At 40.9% G+C, this 21,077-nt stretch overlaps 1 protein-coding gene and 1 long non-coding RNA gene across 2 annotated transcripts; one reads left to right on the top strand and one right to left on the bottom strand.

The window, feature by feature from the left end:
* The first annotated feature begins 4,343 nt into the window (after nt 1-4,343).
* Nucleotides 4,344-5,515, top strand: LOC143122548 (uncharacterized). The gene is made up of 3 exons (XR_012986718.1): nt 4,344-4,562; nt 5,040-5,094; nt 5,382-5,515. It is a non-coding gene; the product is annotated as an uncharacterized LOC143122548 (long non-coding RNA).
* A 1,769-nt stretch (nt 5,516-7,284) lies between these two features.
* LOC143123343 (uncharacterized) lies at nt 7,285-11,754 on the bottom strand. The gene is made up of 16 exons (XM_076284675.1): nt 11,723-11,754; nt 11,423-11,542; nt 11,287-11,325; nt 11,098-11,151; nt 10,922-10,996; nt 10,755-10,841; nt 10,528-10,641; nt 10,336-10,428; nt 10,144-10,236; nt 9,952-10,044; nt 9,608-9,688; nt 9,465-9,521; nt 8,679-8,848; nt 8,466-8,530; nt 7,738-7,832; nt 7,285-7,473 (listed from the first exon to the last, which is right to left on the bottom strand). The coding sequence occupies exons 4-16, from the start codon at nt 11,105-11,107 to the stop codon at nt 7,358-7,360; spliced, it is 1,149 nt and encodes a 382-aa protein (XP_076140790.1). The 5' UTR covers nt 11,108-11,151; nt 11,287-11,325; nt 11,423-11,542; nt 11,723-11,754; the 3' UTR covers nt 7,285-7,357.
* Nucleotides 11,755-21,077: the final 9,323 nt, after the last annotated feature.

Below are 21,077 nucleotides of genomic sequence, written 5' to 3'. Positions count from 1 at the left end.
TTAGGCTCTCAAAAGTGTAGCTTGTAGCCTACACATGGACACAAATTGCATACTTAAATAGCCTAAGAACTATTTTAAAACTGTTTTGTTAAACTATTCAACTGTAACACTTGCCATCACGCATGCACCTGTTCCTCTCCCTCTCTCGTGCACTCACACACACGATGGCAAAGCATCCTCTTTGTGACAGGTCCCTTAACAAGCACATAGCCCATTGTGTAAGTCTAGTCTATGAAAATAATTGCTACACAGGATTTACACTTGCAAGTGATGTAAGTTGATAGACAATTGTGTATCAAAAGAAGAAAGAAAAGTTTGCATAATTAAATGCTTTTGAATTATTTTTTTGCAGCATATCGCCTTTACTACCTACCCCCCTTTTTGACAACTTGCATATCGGTTTTACATATCGGTTATCGGCCTCCTATTTTGGTAATAATTGATATCGGTATCGGCCCTGAAAAAACCATATCGGTCGATCCCTAGAACTGGATAATGGAAAAAATTGTTTTGAAAAAAAACGATTTATAATGGGAGTCAATAGCAGCACCCATTTCCGGTTGAGATCGTTGGATAGGTATTGATGAGAGGAATGCATTGGACATGGTTTCCATATGTTTCGTGCTGGTTGGTACCTTGTATACAGATATTAGCCTGCTGTTGGTATATATTACCAATCAGCAGTTTCCAGGCTGCACCACGTGGAGGTTTCTGTATAAGCAGCCCTTATTATTTAAACTAAAACTAACACTACACACTAACTACACACACCAGAACACACTAAACCACAGCAAACTACACTAGAACTATATACAACCCTAATCTAACCCTAACCAAAAACACGTCTTACGGATGCCAATTGTCAGGACTCACTCTCTCATGCGTGGAAATGAAAAGGAAAAACTGTAAAATAAAAACACTAGCCCTAACTCTAACCCTAACACTATGAAAAAACACTGCACACCACACAAAAAACACACTCACACTGCCATCATCGCTGCCCTTTTTTTGTAAAAGGCAGTGAAGGTCCTGACACACGTTCTGTGTTTGGCAGGCCTTGACATACCTATTGTATGCCACCCTGTGACTGTCCGCCGTGTCAATGGACACCAGGTCCATCTCCATGGCACTCCACCGCAGCTTAGTCGTCACAGGTAAGACCTTGCTGGTTGACTTCAGTGCAGGGAAGTCCTGGAGCACCTCAGGCTGAATCAACTCTTCGGGTTCTTGCCTGTCCTCGGGGATAGGGAATTGCCTTGTGCAATTTCCACAGCCTCAAAGCTGTTACTTTCTCCATAAGCTCCTGGCCCAGGATCAGCCGTTTCTGTAGGGTGGCCTGAGAAAGTGGCATGTCCCTAACCAGCTCCTTTATAGAATTATAGTCTATAAACTCCCCATTCATGCGCATTCCAATGCAGCTGAGGAAAGTGAGCTGAAGGAGCTTTGGGGTCTTCCCCAAGGGTGGGAGGCGTCTTTCAACTGCATCGAGCCAAGGCATTCAGTAAAATTGAAATCGTTCAAGATTACGGGAGTAGCTCAGCCCCCTCCGTTCAATCTCTTGACAGATGTCCCCCGTCATAGCCGCCAGTCTAGCTTCTTTCGGAGCTTCCGACTCTTGGCCATGTACTGCAAGGTACAGGTTCGGAACCATCCTCACTAATTATCCTTCATACGAAGGACCGGGAAGTACTTTAACGCGAGTTCCTGGAACCCCAGGACCAGGCACTCCACTACGTTGAAGCCGGCCTCTTCCACGAGCTGCTTCCCACGGGCAAAGGTGTGTGGGAAGGAAAAGTTATACTCCGACCCGAGCTTCTGGCAGATCCCCTCCACGGTGATGCTGCCAGTCAGGGACATCCCATCTGGCAGCTTCTCTGATGTCAGGATGTACAAGGGCACAGCAGGGGTGTTGTACAGGTCTGAGAGAATTACCCTCAGCATGACAGCACCAACCACACAAGGCGCTGCCTCCAGCGCTTCAGTGAGGGAAAACAGCCTCCTTACACGCTGGATAAGTTGGCTGTTTCCCGTCCAGGTGTTTAAGGGTGGAGGACTGTCTCCTACTGCGGCACTGTTGAAAGGGGACAGGCCTATGAAGCCCCTGAGGCAAGTGGCCGTCCCAGTGTATTTTTGCTATCTGGGTGGCTACCAGGCTCATTCAATTTTAATTGCAAACAGAAATGTGAAACAACATGACATTACATACTTTCATTTCCAAACAATGAAGGCTGCTTATAACAACTTAATATTGTGCATATTAGGGGTTTGCATGGCGTGTCATCAGATCTGGACGTCGCCATATTGGAAATACTCGCCTCATTAGAAAGCATTAGGCACTGAAGTAACATCGTCAAGGAAAATGGTTAATTATTGCCGTCAAACAGCATTTCTTCAGAAATTAATGTCTAAAGGAACACGCCATCTCCCATCTCCCCCAGAGTTAGATAAGATGATATATATCCTTCTTGTTTTCGTGCATGCAGTAACTCTGTCTGAAGCACCCACTATTAGCATAGCTTAGCATAGATCCTGAGGTGGGCAGTTCCAACTAGCCTATCTCCCAAAAGTGTCAAAATAACTCAAACATTGTTCTATTTACATGTTGTGACTACTGCAGCTTTTCAGGTGCTGTGTACAAATCACTCCACCCAAGTAGCAAGGCTTTTCCTAAATGAAAACATAGTTCCAAGTTTGAATATTCTTAGAAAATCGCCTATTTGTAGCCTGTATGTTGTAACTATACAAGTCACAACATGTAAATGAGAAATTGTTGTAGTTCTTTTGTCACCTTTGGGTGCTATAGGCTAGTTGGAACCAGGGGGTCAGGATTTGAAGGGTTAGCTTCAGCCACTTAGCATGGCATTTGGCCGCCGACATTTTTGAAAACATGGCGTTACATGGTTGCAACTTCCGGCACCAGTTTTTACATGCTGATTGGTAGATGACTGGGGGTCATCCCTATGTTCCCCGGGTCCTATGTTCCACGCTCGGTGCTAGGGTTAGGATTATGGTTAGGGTTATGGTTAAAAAAGGGTCCTATGTTCCCCGGTCCCATACAAAGCAGGGAACATAGGACCCGGGGAACATAGGTACGCTCCCGATGACAGCTCATGCACGATTTTAGTGTTGGGCACGAGCGTCCTCGCACGTCCATGTTGGTTTGCATTTCTGGAAGACGACAAATAAAACAACTAACTACTTGGATTAAGCTACTGATACTTGACTTAATGCCTACATGGTTTAGGCTGTATTACCGGACTTTGTGGCAAATAAAAGAAACATTTTAATGTTGTCATATTAGGCTATTATTTGCCGTATATGTGGGGTGCCAATTACAAGTAACTGACTATGACCATACACTTTGGCAGATGCATAGCAATGACCTATATCCAATTATTAGCCTACTCATTGCGTTGTGTATGAAGACTATTTTAAAACGCACAGGCTGTAGTTCTTTAGAACGTAACGTCTGGATCATGTAACCTATGTCTCCCCAAGTGATTTAAAACTAAACAAATGTCAATGACTTATTTCGTTTGCTTTCTTGCAACATTGACATGATTAGGCTTGAAATGTTCAGGCTGCCAGTCGAGGCAAAAGCCAAATGTCCAACAACAGTTGCAGACTCTATGCCTGCTCGAACCACAATACCCGAGGGATGTGCGCTTCTATCGGAAGTTTAACTTGCATTGGCTTCATTTCATCTCCCTGCAAATGTAGCCTAGGCTTAACAAGCTGCAAATTCACACTGGGTGCAGCAAAAATCCCAGCTATCCACACGTTTCCTACATGCCATGTCTACCAGTGGCGATTGCTGCTCTTTGGAACAGGGGAAGCTCTGATAGAACTGGTCAATTATTAAATTAATATTATTAAGGTGCTATATTGTTCTTTGAGGGCAAACATTATCCCAAAACCCAGAATAGGCCAAACAGTAGGCTATAGAGTTGGCATGGCATCATGTAGCCTACACCGTTATATAGCGCGCTATACCTAACTTAGCCTAAATACACAACTGAAACAAAAGCAAGTCACAAACTCTGTAACTCCACATTAAAGCTACATTGTGTACTTTTTTGAGTTAATTCTTAGCAAAAACCCATTTGTTCTTTCAAAAATATGTGCTCATTCATGTGTAATTATTTCCACTTACTAATCAAAGTATTCTCGTAAGTGTAGAATCTGCTATTCCAAATACATACGCGCGAGTCGCGCAAATGGCTGAATCCATGTTGCGCCTCCATCTTTGAAATACATTCGCCAACGAGGGACATTCCTGGAAATTCAGCTCCGCCTTTCGCGCTTGTAGGCAACACTCATTGCATGATCAGTCTACTCGCGACTGCCGGCAGATTTGAAAGTCTGTTGAAAATGGAGGATTACAACTATTCTCGAGGACATGAAGTCGCCAAGGAAGCGAAAAAGAGAATTAAACCGCCAACGCGACCGGAAAAACAACAGACCAAAGTCAATATTGGAGTGGCTTTTCTAAGATGGAAAGAGCTCGTGAGGAGCAAGGATTTTAAAAGGGACGCCGAAATTGCCTGCTTTCTCCTCGACAGGTAATTTGGCCTATTCGTGTAAACATGCAGTCTATGGTGTAAATTCGAAGTTTTATAGTTGCTTGGCTTAGTATAGCATGGTTGTCCATAACGCTAGAATGACGTCTGGGATACTTTTCCTCGCGTCGATGAAAAAGGATTGTAACATAAATCTGCTATGACGGATCACAGGCAAAGGGCACTAAATTGTAGTTATTTTTCATTGCTTTTGCTTTGTAGCCTAAATATATCCTAATCTGATAATGCTAGTGTAGCCAATTCCAAGGGTGACGTTCACATCCTGAGGCCTGTCCTGTAGTCTTATTAATTGTAGACGTAGCCTACTAAATTGTCTGAACGTTTTTCACTGCATGAAAACAATTGTTGATTCTATGTGATTGTTGTTTGATAATAACTGAAAGTATATTTTTAATATCTTGGTGTTTACCATTTTATGTACTGTTATATGTTGTGAAACGCTCTGCTTATTCATTTCAGATGAGCATCTTGGCGCAATTGCAGAAGCCCCTGAAATTGAGGACCTTGAACAGAGGTAACCCATCAATGCTCATAATGTCTATACCCGATGACATTCTCTATTGTATATTTTCATGATATAAGCATTTATATATTTTTTTTACAAAGCCTACATGACATGAGCATCGTGGAGGAGGATGTGGACGAAATTCAATGGTCTTGTTATGTGATGCACGTGCATGCCTTCATTGTAACCTTGCCTGTAACTCAGTCTAGGCAAAATAGCACTATACAGATTAGTAACAATATGTTGAACTATATAAAATGGCGTGTATGTCTAACGACACTGCATGTCTTCCACAGGATCAGCTTTCCAGGAGACTGCAAATTTAGAATGATGGCCCATGTTGCTTCAAAGGCACCATACAAAAAGGAAGGGTTCATGTGTAAATACCATAGTTTGTTAATTTCTGTAAATAAATATATTGCAAATAACATTGTTGACCATGTTACTGTCATTTGGTGTTTCAAAATGGTAAATTACCACAACTCCTTTTTTAATTATAAGTTTGTGGATGTAATGTATGAGGTACAGCATGAACAGTCTCTTATCAATTCTAAAAGTTTTTATTTTCATGAAAGCAAAATATAGCGATGTACCGGTGTAAAATAAATTAAATACAGTTTTAAAAGGAACAGGCAGTACAAGAACACTAATACAAAACTATTTACAATAACACAACATTACAACATTATAGGAAGGTGAAATAAATTCCAGAGATGTCCCTGAGGGTCAGGGAATTTATCCCTTATCCTACACACACAGCTTGCCCACCCAGCAAAATTACGTTGAAAAGACGTTGAAAAGACGTCTTTTCAAGTCGTCGAAACAACGTTTGAGTTTGGTTGAAAAGTGAAAGGTGAAACGACGTCTTTTCCCGGTCGTTGAAAAGACGTCTATTGAAAGACGTCTTTTCAACGCCTATATTTGGTTGAAACCACGTCTTGTTTAGGTGCTGCCATTGACCTATTTTCGACTAAAATATTGCTGTTATGTATTCATTTATAAGCCTATATTATCCTATTATAGGCTTTTAAAAATGTGCATTATGCATTTCCTATTTACTAACTTAACCCATCATCTATAAGATGATAAATACATAATTGAATACAAGGCTTTTGTAAATAAACAAGTCAGCTGGGTGTCGCGATATAGCCTACCAGTTTTGTGATCATTAAAACATGATAATATGAATATCGTGGAAACAATGCACCCACTTACCGTGTAGCACAACAATGGTAGGCTATATTTAAATCAACAGGTGAGTTTTTTACGCGATCGGAACGCTCTTTCCTGTTAGGCTTCTCTCCCGTGATGTCTCCTCACTTGCTCCCTTCAATGTCACACACGCAAACCTGATGTCATAGCAACGCCAAACTTTTGATTGTGTAGGCTTGAAAACATGCCGGACATGATGGAGAATGCAGGGGATGGAAAAACATTTATCCACCAGTCTCTATACTGCTCTGCCCCGCAGCTAGAAAATGCACGTACGCTGCGCAGTAAAAGGCGATATCAAGAGATTGTATCTAATTCTATTAATTAACTAACTAGCCTAACTAACATAAACATGGCCTATTGGAAATGTTATGCAAAGTAGGCTGTAATGTAACTCCCATCTTGCATTCATATGATGATGCCCATAGCCTATAGCATCACTATGAATTTGAAGATCATGCTAAACGTTTCTTTGTAAAAAAAATAATAATAAATAAGTAGGCTTAAAACATACCTATGTATAGTGATATTTATGAGCTATCAAAGCATAACAGCATCACCACATGTTATCACTAATTAAGCTGCTCTGACAGGAGGTAAGTTATGTAGGCTATCGTTTGTCCATGAGCTGTCAGTTTGTGCAACCATGACCAAGTCTCCTGCCATTCCAGATAGCCTACCTGCAATTAGAATTATGCCTATAGAAACAATGAAACTACAGGTATTTATAACTACAGGGAATATATAGGCCTAGTTTCAATTTCATGTTCAAATTTGTCTTTTCAGTCGAAAATAACTATTGTTGTTGACCTGGTTTGGGAATTTGGGAAAAAGTGAGAGTTGTACTGTAAAATTTTATGTTTTTGAATAGAGAGACATTTAATAAGAAATGTAATATACTTTAAGTGTTTGCTTTCTTATAATGATTACTATTGATATCACAATAATGTTATTGTGATATATTTTGTCGTGATAATCGTATTCTGAAATATTGATATCATTACAGGCCTATAAGTCAAACAAAACATTTTAATAACTGATTGCTTTCTTTATCCCTTTATTAATTGTTCTTAAAGCCTCCACCACCAGAGCGTCCAGGCGCATGTTTTAATTGGTCTGCCACAGCTCTCCCGATGTCATGGTCGGTGGCCCTTTCACTCCATTTTTTAACAGCAGCTGAAATGACAAGAAAAACATTTTCATTAGACTAGGTGTGCTGAAGTGGCAATATTGCAAAGACAACTCAGATAGCAGATTCAGCACTTGAACATGTGAAACTGCTCTAATCGAGACTTTAACAAACTTGAGAAATGAATGGACAATGAACAAATGTGTTAATGCAGAGTGTAGCCCGTGCTGTACTCTTCCTTGTTCAAAATATGTTTGTGCAAGTTGAACAAACAAATGAAAGATAAATAACCCAGTATCAGAGATCCATACCTGTTAGGACGCCATAGAGAGTCATGGCTTTAAAAGCTGTCTTCCCACCATGGCCCATCATATTGAAATGGGACATCAGGCCATTTGTCATCAATCTGAAAAGATTAGCACATAAAGTTACATTTGTATATACAAATTCAAAATGAGATTACTTTTTCCACTAGATTTTTTTAGACTGTTGTGGAGTCTCTATAATGTGTGCAGTGCACTCCCGGTAATCGGATTACAACTTCATGTTCATTCTTTCTACAATAAAACTAAAATTAGGCCCTGGCCTACTGGTTAGCGCTTCAGACTTGTAACTGGAGGGTTGCCGGTTCAAACCCCGACCAGTAGGAATGGCTGAAGTGCCCTTGAGCAAGGCTCCTAACCCCTCACTGCTCCCCGAGCGCCGCTGTTGTAGCAATCATGACAAGTCTCCTGCCATTCCAGACTGTTGTAGCAGGCAGCTCACGGGATTAGTGTGTGCTTCACCTCACTGTGTGTTCACTGTGTGCTCAGTGTGTTTCACAGATTGACCAAATTTCCCTCACGGGATCAAAAGAGTATTTATACTTATACTTAAAACCGATCCGGATTTCATTAAATAGGAAAGAGACAATGCAATAGACAAAGGCACACAAGAGAGACTGAAACATCAGAGGCCACAGGCCAAATAAGGTCAGCATAAAGGTTAAACAGCAAAAACTACATTTTCAAGAAGTACTGTACCCTGTATCTGAACATACCTGTTCAAAATTTTTGCAACACAGTCTTTTATGTCCTTCCCACCGACCTTGCTTAACTGTGCCAACTGTGAAAGAAGTAAATAGACAGTAAATATAGAATCTTAAGCCAATTATTAAGTCAATAACCTACTGATGAGGGCATAAGACAACAACACGTCATCAATGCCCTCATCAGTTTGCATTGGTTGTGGTAAGTGGTATATGATATCTTACCAGAGCCTGTCTCTCCTCCTCCTGATTGAGCTTGTCTTCTAACATGAGGACCTCGTCCATGGTCGTCATGGTTTTTAATAGGTTTGTCCCTCCCCTTTGGTGGTCTGCCTCAATTCTTTTCACCACCTCCATGATCTCCACCAATTTTTTCATCACACATCTCTGGAATTCTGAAATGTGACATTTTCGGATTAGTTATCTTCTATTCAATCTCTTCCTATAGCCTAGTGATTTGGTTATACATGTAAGATAAATCTAGCATCTAGATCTAGTGCCATATTCATAGAATTCAAAGACTATCTTTCAGGATCATGTCTGATATGTGTAAACATACGATTACTGCATGACACTGGTATTCCAGAATATCTTCACTCAGATTAACTGCAGTGTTTTGTATTAAATTGTGCAACATGAACATTCCATCTTTTCAAAGATAAAATTGTAACATTCAAGTCAGTTCCTTGGAGCCATACCTGCCCCTTTAAAAATGGCATGTTTTCAGGCCAATGTGCCCTACTGGAGACAGTCATTTTCGTTGATCAACCACTATATGGGGCTATGGCCAAGCTCTGTAGTGGTTGATCAACGAAAATGACTGTCTCCACGGCTTATTTGATGTGTTTTAATGCAGAAAAACACCCTTGGGTCAATTTTCGCCGGAATTACACTTTAATGCAACAGATTGACACATTTCCAATTTGAACTGATTAAAATCAACAATAAAAATGTGGTTAGAGCTCTAGATTGCTCAAACATCTGGTTGTAGCAAGAATATTTAAAACTCACTGTCATTTTCCATGGGGAATACACTGTTCCTCTCTCTGGGGGAGCGGGCCCTGATGCCTGTGACAAGAACATCAGACATTGAAAATGTTAGATTAAGTGTTATGTGCTATACAGACACATTCATTAATTTTAGATCAACTTACTGTTTGAAGCTAAAGGAGAACCACCAGGACGGGAACCTCTGTGGTTCCTGGGTGAGGGAGAGGGACTCCTCATGGACTGGCCTGTGACAAGAGTAAGAGACAGGGAACATATTGGGGTCGTGTTCTAGACAGTAACGTTCAGACAGCATCTTTTGCTTCAGTTCATTTACTTACTGTTTGAGGCTCGAGGAGAACCACCAGAACGGGAGCCTCTTTGTGTTCAAAGAACAACATCTTAAGCAACCAGTGGTCCCTGGACCACACTTTGAGAACCACTGTGCCACTGTGCTAGACAATAAGGTTCAAACGGCATTCTTTCCTTCAATTCATTTAGGTCAACTTACTGTTTGAACTTCGAGAAGAACCACCAGGATGAGAGCCTCCTCTGTGGTTCCCGGAATGACTGGATGAGGGAGAGGGACTCCTCATGGACTGGCCTGTGACAAGAGTGAGAGACGGGGAACATGTTGGGCTTGTGTGCTATACAGTAACGTTCAGACAGCATTCTTTGCTTCAGTTCATTTAGGCCAACTTACTGTTTGAGGCTCGAGAAGAACCACCAGGACGAGAGCCTCCTCTGTGGTTCCCGGAATGACTGGATGAGAGAGAGGGGGTCCTTATGGACTGGCCTGTGACAAGAGTGAGAGACAGGGAACATGTTGGGCTTGTGTGCTATACAGTAACGTTCAGACAGCATTCTTTGCTTCAGTTCATTCAGGCCAACTTACTGTTTGAGGCTCTAGGAGGACCACCAGAATGGGAGCCTCCTCTGTGGTTCCCGGAATGACTGGATGAGGGAGAGGGACTCCTCATGGACTGGTCTGTGACAAGAGTGAGAGACAGGGAACATGTTGGGGTTGTGTGTTATACAGTAACGTTCAGACAGCATTCTTTGCTTCAGTTCATTCAGGCCAACTTACTGTTTGAGGCTCTAGGAGGACCACCAGAATGGGAGCCTCCTCTGTGGTTCCCGGAATGACTGGATGAGGGAGAGGGGCTCCTGGATGAGGGAGAGGGGCTCCTTATGGACTGGTCTGTGACAAGAGTGAGAGACAGGGAACATGTTGGGGTCGTGTGTTAGACAGAAAGTGGTGAAAGTGGACATAAAGTAGGCACTTTATTCTTGAGTTCAATTCGGTTAACTTACTCCTTGGAGATGAAGGTGAGCTATCCTGCCAGGACTCACCCCCAACATCAGAATGATTGGAGGGGGAGGGGCTCCTCTGGGGGTGGGCTGTGACAAAGTGAGAGAACATGTTGAATTGAGTGATTCATCCATACATTTCTTTTTTTAGTCCATTTAGGCAAACTTACTATATGATGAATCTAGAGTTTGGGTATTATCCAAATAGGTCTGGTCCTCAGATTGGTTTCTGACACTGGGTGTCTCTGTAACAAATATAAATGATCATGCCAAAAAATGTTGAACTCTCTCCCTGCTAACTGATTTGGATTTCTTTTGACATTCTTAACTAGTCCACTTGACTTACCATTAGTCATATTTGGTGGCTTTGGTGGCTTGCTGAGCAGTCCTGTGCTTTTGCCTACATAGAAACAGAGAAAGTATTCATGTCGCAAACAGTATTTGTTTGGCAAAGACATATTTAAGACTTTTTACATTAAACAACCCTGGCGATGTGCAAAAACAATAAAAATTTAAGAAAGGTGCACAGACTCACTTTTTTTGGGTCTGGGTTCTTCATCTGAGAGTTCAGGTTCTAATGAATTACAACAAAAGTTAATTTACATTCCAGGAATACAAATGTTTCAACATTTGGAATGTGATGGATTACAAACAGCTGTTAGTATGCTTGCCTTCAATACAATCAGAAAATTGCTTTCTTTTTATTGCCCTTTTCCCCAGTTCTGGAGGGTCTTCTGAATCTGTCTGTGCTGACGATGTATAATTAAACTCAGTGCACTCCTTTTCACTTTCTGTAAAAAAGTCAGAAGTTGCAAAGTCATGTAAACCAACCGACATGTGTTATTTGGAAATTTTCTTTATAGCAGTGTGAAAAATTACATGGATGTAAACTAGCCCAAAATCTCAAATTTGACCAGGTCATGAAAAATCGATGTTTTCACCTGCCGTGTCTCGCCTTAAGCATCACATACCTGAAGTAAATTTTATTTTTATGAGGGGAAAGTCCAGCCAGCACCCACTTCCTTCATTTAGCGAATTTCCGATTGATGCACGTTAGTGATATGCTGTTTGCTGAAGTTGCAATGAATCACAATCATCTACCCTTAAGTTACAAATACACCACTTTGTAATCTATTGTCTCTTTGATCCGGATCAATAAGTAAAGCACCCACTTCATTTAGCGAATTCCCGATTGATGATGCACGTTAGTGATATGCTGTTTAGCCTACTAGTTAGCCTACAAACTCGGGTGCTGCGCTCAGGAGTTCTTTGCCTCAGCCTCGTCCATTAATTGTGAATAACGGGACACCTCGGCGGACGTTATCCCTACAGTATGTAATGTAGGCCTATATAGTAGTACTACATTACATAGTAGTAAGTCCTAAATTATGCGATAGCGAACGTCAAAAAGTCTAGTTGCTACTGAAACGGACTGTCAGAAAAGACCGGGCTACTAGCTGCACTGTTCACTCAAACAGGTTGGCTTCAGCCCACATCTCCCCTACGCAAATCAAATCAGTGGCTTGAGAAGGACTGTTCATGCAGATTACAACTGGCGCGGTGTAGCCTACACAACTGAGTTCAAAATTGATGCATTAACTTTGCAAAGTTAGTATAGCCTACTTATCACAATGTTGTCAATCGCAAACCCGAATTTATTCACACCGAACTACCTGTAGCTTAATTTGCAGAGGACGAGTGAAAGCACCCGTTTGATAAATGAGCCAGTAGTGGAGTAATTACTTTAAAGAAATAATCTGTAGCCTAGGGTAGGCTACTGCTAAAACAATGTCGTTGGCGATTTAAACTGTCTTATCTAGCGGACGTTTTTACAATAGAGGCTTAGGTAATTGTATGGCCCACGTTCTGGTTCGTAAATTAATTTGCCCTAGGCTACTTCCAACTCTTGACTGCACTGTAACCAATTGACCGCTTGACAGTAGGTTATTTATATTTTTCTGTAGGCTACAATAAACAAATGTTTTCGTTCAACTATGCAGCACAGCAGAACTACTTTGCCTGCAAGCCCACAGAACGGGCACATTTTGGAGAGAGATTTAGAATGCACGCATGCAATTCCAGAATCTGTATCTGGCTATTTGTGTGGTGGATTAAAAACAAACAATGTTTAGACCTACCTAATGCATTTAGCCTAAGACTTCAATACCAACGCTTTCTAAACAACAAAAGCAGAAAGGATGCAAGCCGCAAATGGACCGTGGAATCCCCCCGCACCCCCAGCCGAAAATATGCCGCGTCTCTGGTATGCTTTGGGATGGCAAACATATTTTTTCACATTCCATAATGGCGCCAAAGTCAGTGGGAAACACTAACTATGATAGAATGCAGTAATGCACCCGTTAATGTCTGCCAGATCAGGAACATGCACATATACTCATAATGGTTTGCCAAGCGTAACGTTAGTTCGGTGCTAAAGTTACAGGCAAGGTTAGCTATCAAGACCTTGTCTAAGACACGTTGAGAAACTTTGCTAGTTTGAGTGGCTTTAGCCAGTCATGTAACGTAGAGTCCGGTAATGTCATTAGCAGCTAGCAGGCTCACGTCATCTGTATTAGTGAAAACCTAAGAAATGAAACTATTTAAATGCATAAATTAACGCTATAACTCACCTGAAAAATGATGATTTCTGTAGTTATCCTGGAATGGGAGAAGAGGGGAACAGGAGTACACGAACAGACGAACAGGAACAAATTAATTTATGGAAAAACGATTATGGATTAAAAGCAAACAATGTTTACACCTACCTAATGCATTAACTAAGCCTAAGAATTCAAGCATAGTATAAAACGTTTTCTAAACAACAAAAACAGAAAGGATGCAAGCCGCAAATGGACCGTGGAATCCCCCCGCCGAAAATATCTTCCCGCGCCTCTGGTATGCTTTGGGATGGCAAACATATTTTTTTCTAATCAAATTTTAGATAATGGCGCCAAAGTCAGTGGCAAACACTATGATATGATGCAGTGATGCACCCGTTAATGTCTGCCAGATCAGGAACATGCATATATACTCATAATGGTTTGCCAGGTGTATCGGTAGCTAACGTTAGTTCGGTGCTAACGTTACTGGCAAGGTTAGCTATCAAGACCTTGTCTAAGACACTTTGAGAAACGTTGCTAGTTTGAGCAGCTAGCTAGCGCTAGTATTAGCCAGCCATGTAACGTTAGAGTCCGGTAATGTCATTAGCAGCTAGCAGGCTCACGTCATCTGTATTAGTGAAAACCTAAGAAATTAAACTATTTAAATTCATAAATGAACACTATAACTCACCTGGAAAATGATGATTGTATTTATCCTGGAATAGGGGAATAGGGTAACAGGAGTACACAAACAGACGAACAGGAACAAATTAATTTATGGAAAAATGATTACTATTAAGTATAATATCGATATATAACTATTATTCTATTATCTATTAAGCTATTAATGTATGAATCTACTATATAATCTACCACTATTACAAAATCGCTCACTACGCTATATCTCTGACCGCTCTCCAGCTTTCTCAAAACCCACAGCTCTAACGGTTTTAGAAATGCATTTACCAAAACGGAGAGTTCCCGCGCTTGAACATGATTGGCTGTATCGCGTTCGAAGTCGTTCTTGTCATCAAGATTCTAAGTTACAGCATTCCAACTCGTCCTGCAACAGGCTGTTCCTTTCCGTTATTAACCAGAAGAACATTAATTTTGTTAATAACACCGCCATTTTGGTAGCAACAACTATGAAAACAGACCAAAATTAAAATGGCTACCAAGAGATTAAATTAATTTATAACAGTATTGAGTTGGTTGATATGTGGTCTGAAACAGACGTCTAAAAGACGTCTTTATTTAGACCAGAATGGACCGGCCAAACAAAGACTGATTTTCTACGTCTAATTTTGGTTGAAATCACGGCCATAACGGACCGACGGGATTTAGCCCAGATATCAACGTCCAAAAGACGTTGTGTGCTGGGTGGGTGGGATCACTCTTCTATTACCCTGTCCTAGAGACCCATGCTGCCAGAAAATGAAATGTCTGTAGGTAGCATATCTGAACTCTATTGTCATCACCTGGCTCTCTTACATGGCCTAATGCTGTGATGTCTGTGATGTACTGCCTGTGAATCTGGAGAAAACCTTCATCTAGGCAGTGCTGTGTGTAGTGAGGCAGAAGGCTCACACAGGTGGCAGGGTTTTGTCCACAGCATTTTCTCTTCTGATCGATTGGCATGTCTCTGCAGTGTGTACAACTACACCAAGGCATCCCTGGCACAGGTGGGGGGACGACATGTCTGCACTGATGCATCAAACACCAGACCTGGCTGCCTCACTATAGCAACTGTGTGGTGAGGTTCCTGTGCTCTTGCAGGCTCATTCCATCCACAAGTCTGAAGAAATAAGACACAAGAAATAAGATCAGATAGGCTTGTTTAGGTAGCAAAGTTAGATTGTTAGCAGAGTAGTAGCCTACTCTGTGTCATTTTTCAAGTGTTCACACAAAATGATGAATACTATGTATGTGTATGGACAATGAAAAGGTGAAAATGTTGTGTAACATTTTCTATAGACCATAACGTAATTATGTGTCGTGATTTCACTGGGAGACAACTCGCATCATGCAGTTGACTGGCAACAGCTAGAAATTGCTACAAACAATTGAGATACAAACAGGCAGGGAAGCTACACCAAGCGCGTGACTGAAGCGTTCCGTTCACAACGCGTAAAATCAATTTTAGATGAATGGTCTATTTTTTTCCTGCAGCAGACGCAACGCAAACGAACGTGCCTGGTGCAGCTTCCGAGCTAATTTCGGTGTCATTGACATTGATACTGTTCAGAGAAATATATTAAAAACACAAACCTCCGTTGCTTCTCTCCTTTGTCTTTGAAGTTCTTCCAGTCTCTCCTCGTCATCTTTTGGAGTCTTACTTTTTCTTTGCCTAGGAGGTCTCATCGATCCTCTGCCACCGGCTCTTGGCTTTTCTTTACCTTTCCCTCTTCCTTTACCTTTCCCTTGCACCTCCGTTGCATCGACTGATCTCTGACTCTGCTCACTGAGAAAAATAGTAGGCTACGCTGTAAACATTGCCTTTACACTATTAATCTCGCACATACAGCATAACGATAGCACTGAATCTACTGTACTATAACATTAGCATGCATTCGTTTGGGAACCTGATAGCTGATGCTAGCAATGAAATAGTAGCCTACCAAAATAATGAAAACGTAAAACTAGGCTATTCACTTTACATAGAGGTCATACCCAACATGTTTACTGGCTATATAACTAAATGCAATGTGTAATTGTTTTCTAAAGTAACCTTATAACTGGAAGGAACACCGGACGAAGTCGTAGTACTGGAAGCAATGTTAACTTTGGCATGAAACGGCCACCGTAGGAGTTAAAATGCGCTCGGAATGGGAGGGGCTAGAAAGTAATATTCAGTTGGTTGTCATATAGAATTTCACCGCTAGATGGGAGAAGTTCTTACACAAGGTAGCTTTAAGGTTTTATTAACAGTATGCTATTTACAAAGACAATAGAAACCGACTGTATTACTCCCAAATTATGAGAATTTGAGCTGCAACTTGCCTTGCCTCTCGACTTCACCTGTCAACACTAACGTTAACGCATCCCTTGAACTTGAACCACTTCCTGTCAGATCGCGACATATGCTGTCAATCAAAAAGAGTCCAGCCTCTATGACGGTTCCTCCAATCATCATACAGAAGCTCGGTGTCCAGGCCATCCCACTGTCCCATTCACTCCCAGAGACGCCGGGCTTCCCTGGAAATGACGATTTTGTGGCGCTTGTCCGATAAACGTGTAGCTTTTCTGCACTGAGATCAGCCCACTCTGTAAGTGCCATTGAAAGTCCAGTGAAGCCGAGCGTCTATGGGTTTTTTGCATGGTTTTTGATGGATCGTGTCGTCACAGCAATGTATTACGGGTGCGAAATCACGATAAATGACCGACAAAACCTTATTGCAGAACAAACTAGCCATGAAGATGAACATGTTTTCAGCATGTTCTAGTTGGAATAGTAGGCTAGAAGCTAATGTAATAGTGTTATTTGATGCGATTTTCCGTGATATTTTAGAGGAGGCTGAGCTTCCCCTGTAGTCTTAGAGCAATCGCCTCTGATGTCTACTTAATTGTCATTTAATTAATTGCGTAATAGGCCTACAACCTGTCCAAATATAGTATTTAGGGATCATTATTTGTGAAGCCTAAAGTGACACAATATTGATTCGCATAGTTTATTATCACATATGAACATCACATTAAATAACCTAGGACTTCAGAGACAGGGCCAACTTTACCACCATTCCCAAAATGTTATCGCTTGTTATGTTATGTTATGTTGTGCTTATAACGAGGTGAAGCGCGTTCCCGAACAACTTCTTTTCCTCTGAGGGAATGTCCAATCTTCATCAACGACATACGTTGTACCTTACGTTGTCTCCGTCTGTAACGTGGAATCTAATAGACTAATTCTAGCTGGTGCCGGAAACGAACACCCATGAAACGCCATTTTCGTAAAGATGGCTGCGGTCAATTTCATGCTTTTTTGGCTGAAGTAGCTAGCCTAGCATGGGCCATTTAAATGAATGGGGGCGGGACTTCTCTCCAGTTATATATAATACCTCCATGGTTGGAACTGCCCACCTCAATGAACTATGCTAAGCTATGCTAACGATGGGTGCTTTAGACTGAGTTACTGTATGCACAGAAGAAGTAGGGTATGTATCATCTTATGTAACTCTGGAGGAGACAGTGAATAAGCTAATTCCCAAAATGTTGGCATGTCCCTTTAAAAACACATGGTCTGCAATGTATAGGCTGCGCGGCGGTCATATAGGTTTAGTCAGATTTTTTTTTTTTTCTTTTTCGCATGCCCAAATTTCTGTCAATGAGTCCCGGGACACTGAAAGACCGGGGTACACGAAACTTGGTGGGCATGTAACCCCACATGGATAGCATGGAACCATCGTTTTTCGTTTTGATCTGTAGCCCCCCCGCTGGACTGGACCCCCGAAAGGAGGGTAGGGCAGACACAGTTTTCTGTGAATATCTCGAGAACCGTAGGGTTTAGGAGGACCATTTTTTTTTTGTATGTTGATCTCAAGGGGCCATGTCAACCCATTCCATAACCACTCATTTCATGTATAGCGCCACCTAGTTAAACACAAAAAAGTAAAAATGAGGTGTTGTAATTGAAGGTATCTGTGACCTAACATAGTCAAAACTGCACGAAATTGGAAGTGTATGATCATTATGACACCCTCTGTATGCACGCCAAATTTTGTGGAATTCCGTTCATGGGGGGCCACACAATAAATTAATTTATGTTACTATACACCAACTGGCCTGTAGGTGGCCGGAGACAGTTTTCTGTGAATATCTCGAGAACCGTAGGGCCTAGGAGGTCCACCTTTTTTATGTATGTTGGTCTTAACGGGGCATGTCAACCCATCCCATTACCACTTATTTCATGTATAGCGCCACCTAGTTAAAAAATAAAAAGCAAAAAATTAGGTGTTTTCATCACAATATCTCTGGCTGACAAGGTCAAAACTGCACGAAATTAAAAGTGTAGGATCATTATGACACCCTCCGAATGCATGCCAAGTTTTGTGTACTTTCGTTCATGGGGGGCCTTACAATAAAATAATTTATGTGTACATTTAGTGACGTACACCAACAATGATTCCCGGGACACTGAAAGACCGGGGTACACAAAACTTGGTTGGCATGTAACCCCACATGGATAGCATGGAACCGTCGTTTTTCGTTTTGATCTGTAGCCCCCCCGCTGGACTGGACCCCCGAAAGGAGGGTAGGGCAGACACAGTTCTCTGTGAATATCTTGAGAACTGTAGGGACTAGGATGACCATTTTTTTCCGTATGTTTGCCTCCAGGGGTCATGTTAACCCATTTCATGTACACACATGTGCACAAACAGAACACACATACATTCACAGTAATCATACGTATGACACATACTCACACAGTAGACATATGTACGCTTGCACAGGCACATACGCAGGCACACACACAAGCGCACACGCACACACACACACAACATAAACATGAACATGCACACATGCACACAATTCAAGAATTTCTCAGAATTATGAACAGGCAAGATGGAGGTGGGGTTGTATAAAATGAATTTTACATGTGAAATCTATGAACTAATCATGTTTTGGTACTTGTTGTCTAGCAGATATCAGTGAGAATTGAGTACGTGTGGATAATGCAATTTAGTGAGACAGAATCATATAGGCCTTTCAGCGTGATTTATTTTTGTGGAAAAAATGTGCTGGACTGGGCGGCGGTCATATTTTGTACCGCTCTGCGGTACATCTAGTATTATTTACTTTGGGTGTGTGTCGGGGGTGGGTGGGTTACAGGAGCAGCAGCTGCACTGCACGCGCGCACACACACACACACATACCCAGGTAAAAAAGTAGTATACTATAGTGTGTTAGAAATATGATTAAAGTACATGAAGTATAAAGCAAGTATGCTTACACTTTTTGTACTTTCTGTAAAGTATGTTTAATGTGTACTTTTAGAAAGTATACTTCAAAGTAGATGTTATTAAGTTCAACTTCAGTGTACTAAAATTAAATATACTTATTGTGCAATATTCAAAGTGTTTTTGTAATGTACTTTTTAAAAGTGTACTTTGTTGTTAGTGTATTTTAAATGGTAAAGAAGTTTATTTAGTTTAAGTGTATTAAATTGCTAATACTTAGAGTTGTAATATAGTGTACTTATGGAAAGTATATTTTTTGGTAGGCCTAATACATTGTTTGTATAGTTTCATAGTCATAGTATTAAGTTCAACTTCAGTGTACTAAAATTAAATATACTTATTGTGCAATATTCAAAGTGTTTTTGTAATGTACTTGTTGAAAGTGTACTTTGTTGTTAGTGTATTTTAAATGGTAAAGAAGTTTATTTAGTTTAAGTGTATTAAATTGCTAATACTTAGAGTTGTAATATAGTCTACTTATGGAAAGTATATATTTTTGGTAGGCCTAATACATTGTTTGCATAGTTTCATAGTCATCTCACCTTTAATAAAATACTAATGTGTGTAGCTTTTAGGCCTGATATGTCAGCCGCATGGATGGCAATGTGCAATAACCTAGCCTAGACCAGTGTTTTTCAACCACTGTGCCGGGGCACACTAGTGTGCCGTGAGAGATCATCAGGTGTGCCGCAGAAAATTACCCAAATGTCACTAACTGGTCCAGAAAAGCAACTGTTGCATCAAAGAATTTATAACCACAGGCTCTCATTGATTGTATGATTGCACTATTTGTGGTATGCAGGCATTGTACAACGGGGGCCCCATATCCAGTAATCACAGAATCATCACATTTCCAGTTCATAACAATTAAATTAGATATAGTCACCTACAAATGAAACAGAGGGCGCTTGTTTTATTGAGCAGGTCTTGCATAGAAGCCATAATAAGGCCATATTTGTGTATTATTTGAAATTTTAGGCTATGGTATGTTTATTTTTTCTTCACACAGGATGTTAGTGTGCCGTGGGACATTTTAAGTGTCAAAAGTGTGCCGTGGCACAAAAAAGGTTGAAAAACACTGGCCTAGACACACTGATCTATCAGTTTTGGTCATCAAATAATATTTTTTCTTTTGTTGATTTTGTGTCTTAGCAAGGTAGTAGCCTATACGTTTGTGATGTAGTAGAGGTTGTGAGAGGATGAATGTGGCATTTTGTTAAATTTATAGGCAACACAGTTAAATGTATAGGCAGTCCAGTTGACCAATAACATGGTTGTTTGAATTTGAAATGGAGTGGGCGGATCTGTGCAGCTTTCGAGCAAAACGTGGTGTGAGCAAACATTAACGTTATTTTATACAGTCTATGCTTGTAACTTTATTTGCAAGACAGATGGACTGTAGAGACCAGAAATGCATACGTTTACGGTCCGTATAAGGTTACAGGTTTGTCCAAATTAAAGATACCATAAATTCTAGTCATGCCAGAGACGTTGGTCCTAAGTTACAGAGCCAGAAGGACTCGTCATATGAGATAACAAGGGCTGAAGCCAGTTGGATCTAAAGTGCCAAGTTATTCGTTATCAGGTGAGTCCCAAAGCATATTGTTAAATGATTCTGATGTAGCTTACTCTTTATGACCTTCGGTAGTCTTTGGAGAAGTTAAATTGATGGCTTAGCAATCTTTCAAGAGTTTGTTTTTATCCTTGCTAGTACAAGCTAGCAATGCCAGATCACGTTAGCTAATTTAGCTAACGTTAACGTCATAAACGTC

The sequence above is a fragment of the Alosa pseudoharengus genome, unplaced genomic scaffold, assembly GCF_046254945.1.
Source record: "Alosa pseudoharengus isolate Yale_2024_CS ecotype anadromous, Long Island Sound unplaced genomic scaffold, YU_APseudo_1.1 YU_APseudo_1.1_scf_14, whole genome shotgun sequence".
In the NCBI taxonomy this organism is placed as follows: Eukaryota; Metazoa; Chordata; class Actinopteri; order Clupeiformes; family Clupeidae; genus Alosa; species Alosa pseudoharengus.
The sequence above is the reverse complement of the archived record's forward strand: the minus strand, read 5'-3'. Positions and strand labels throughout refer to the sequence as shown.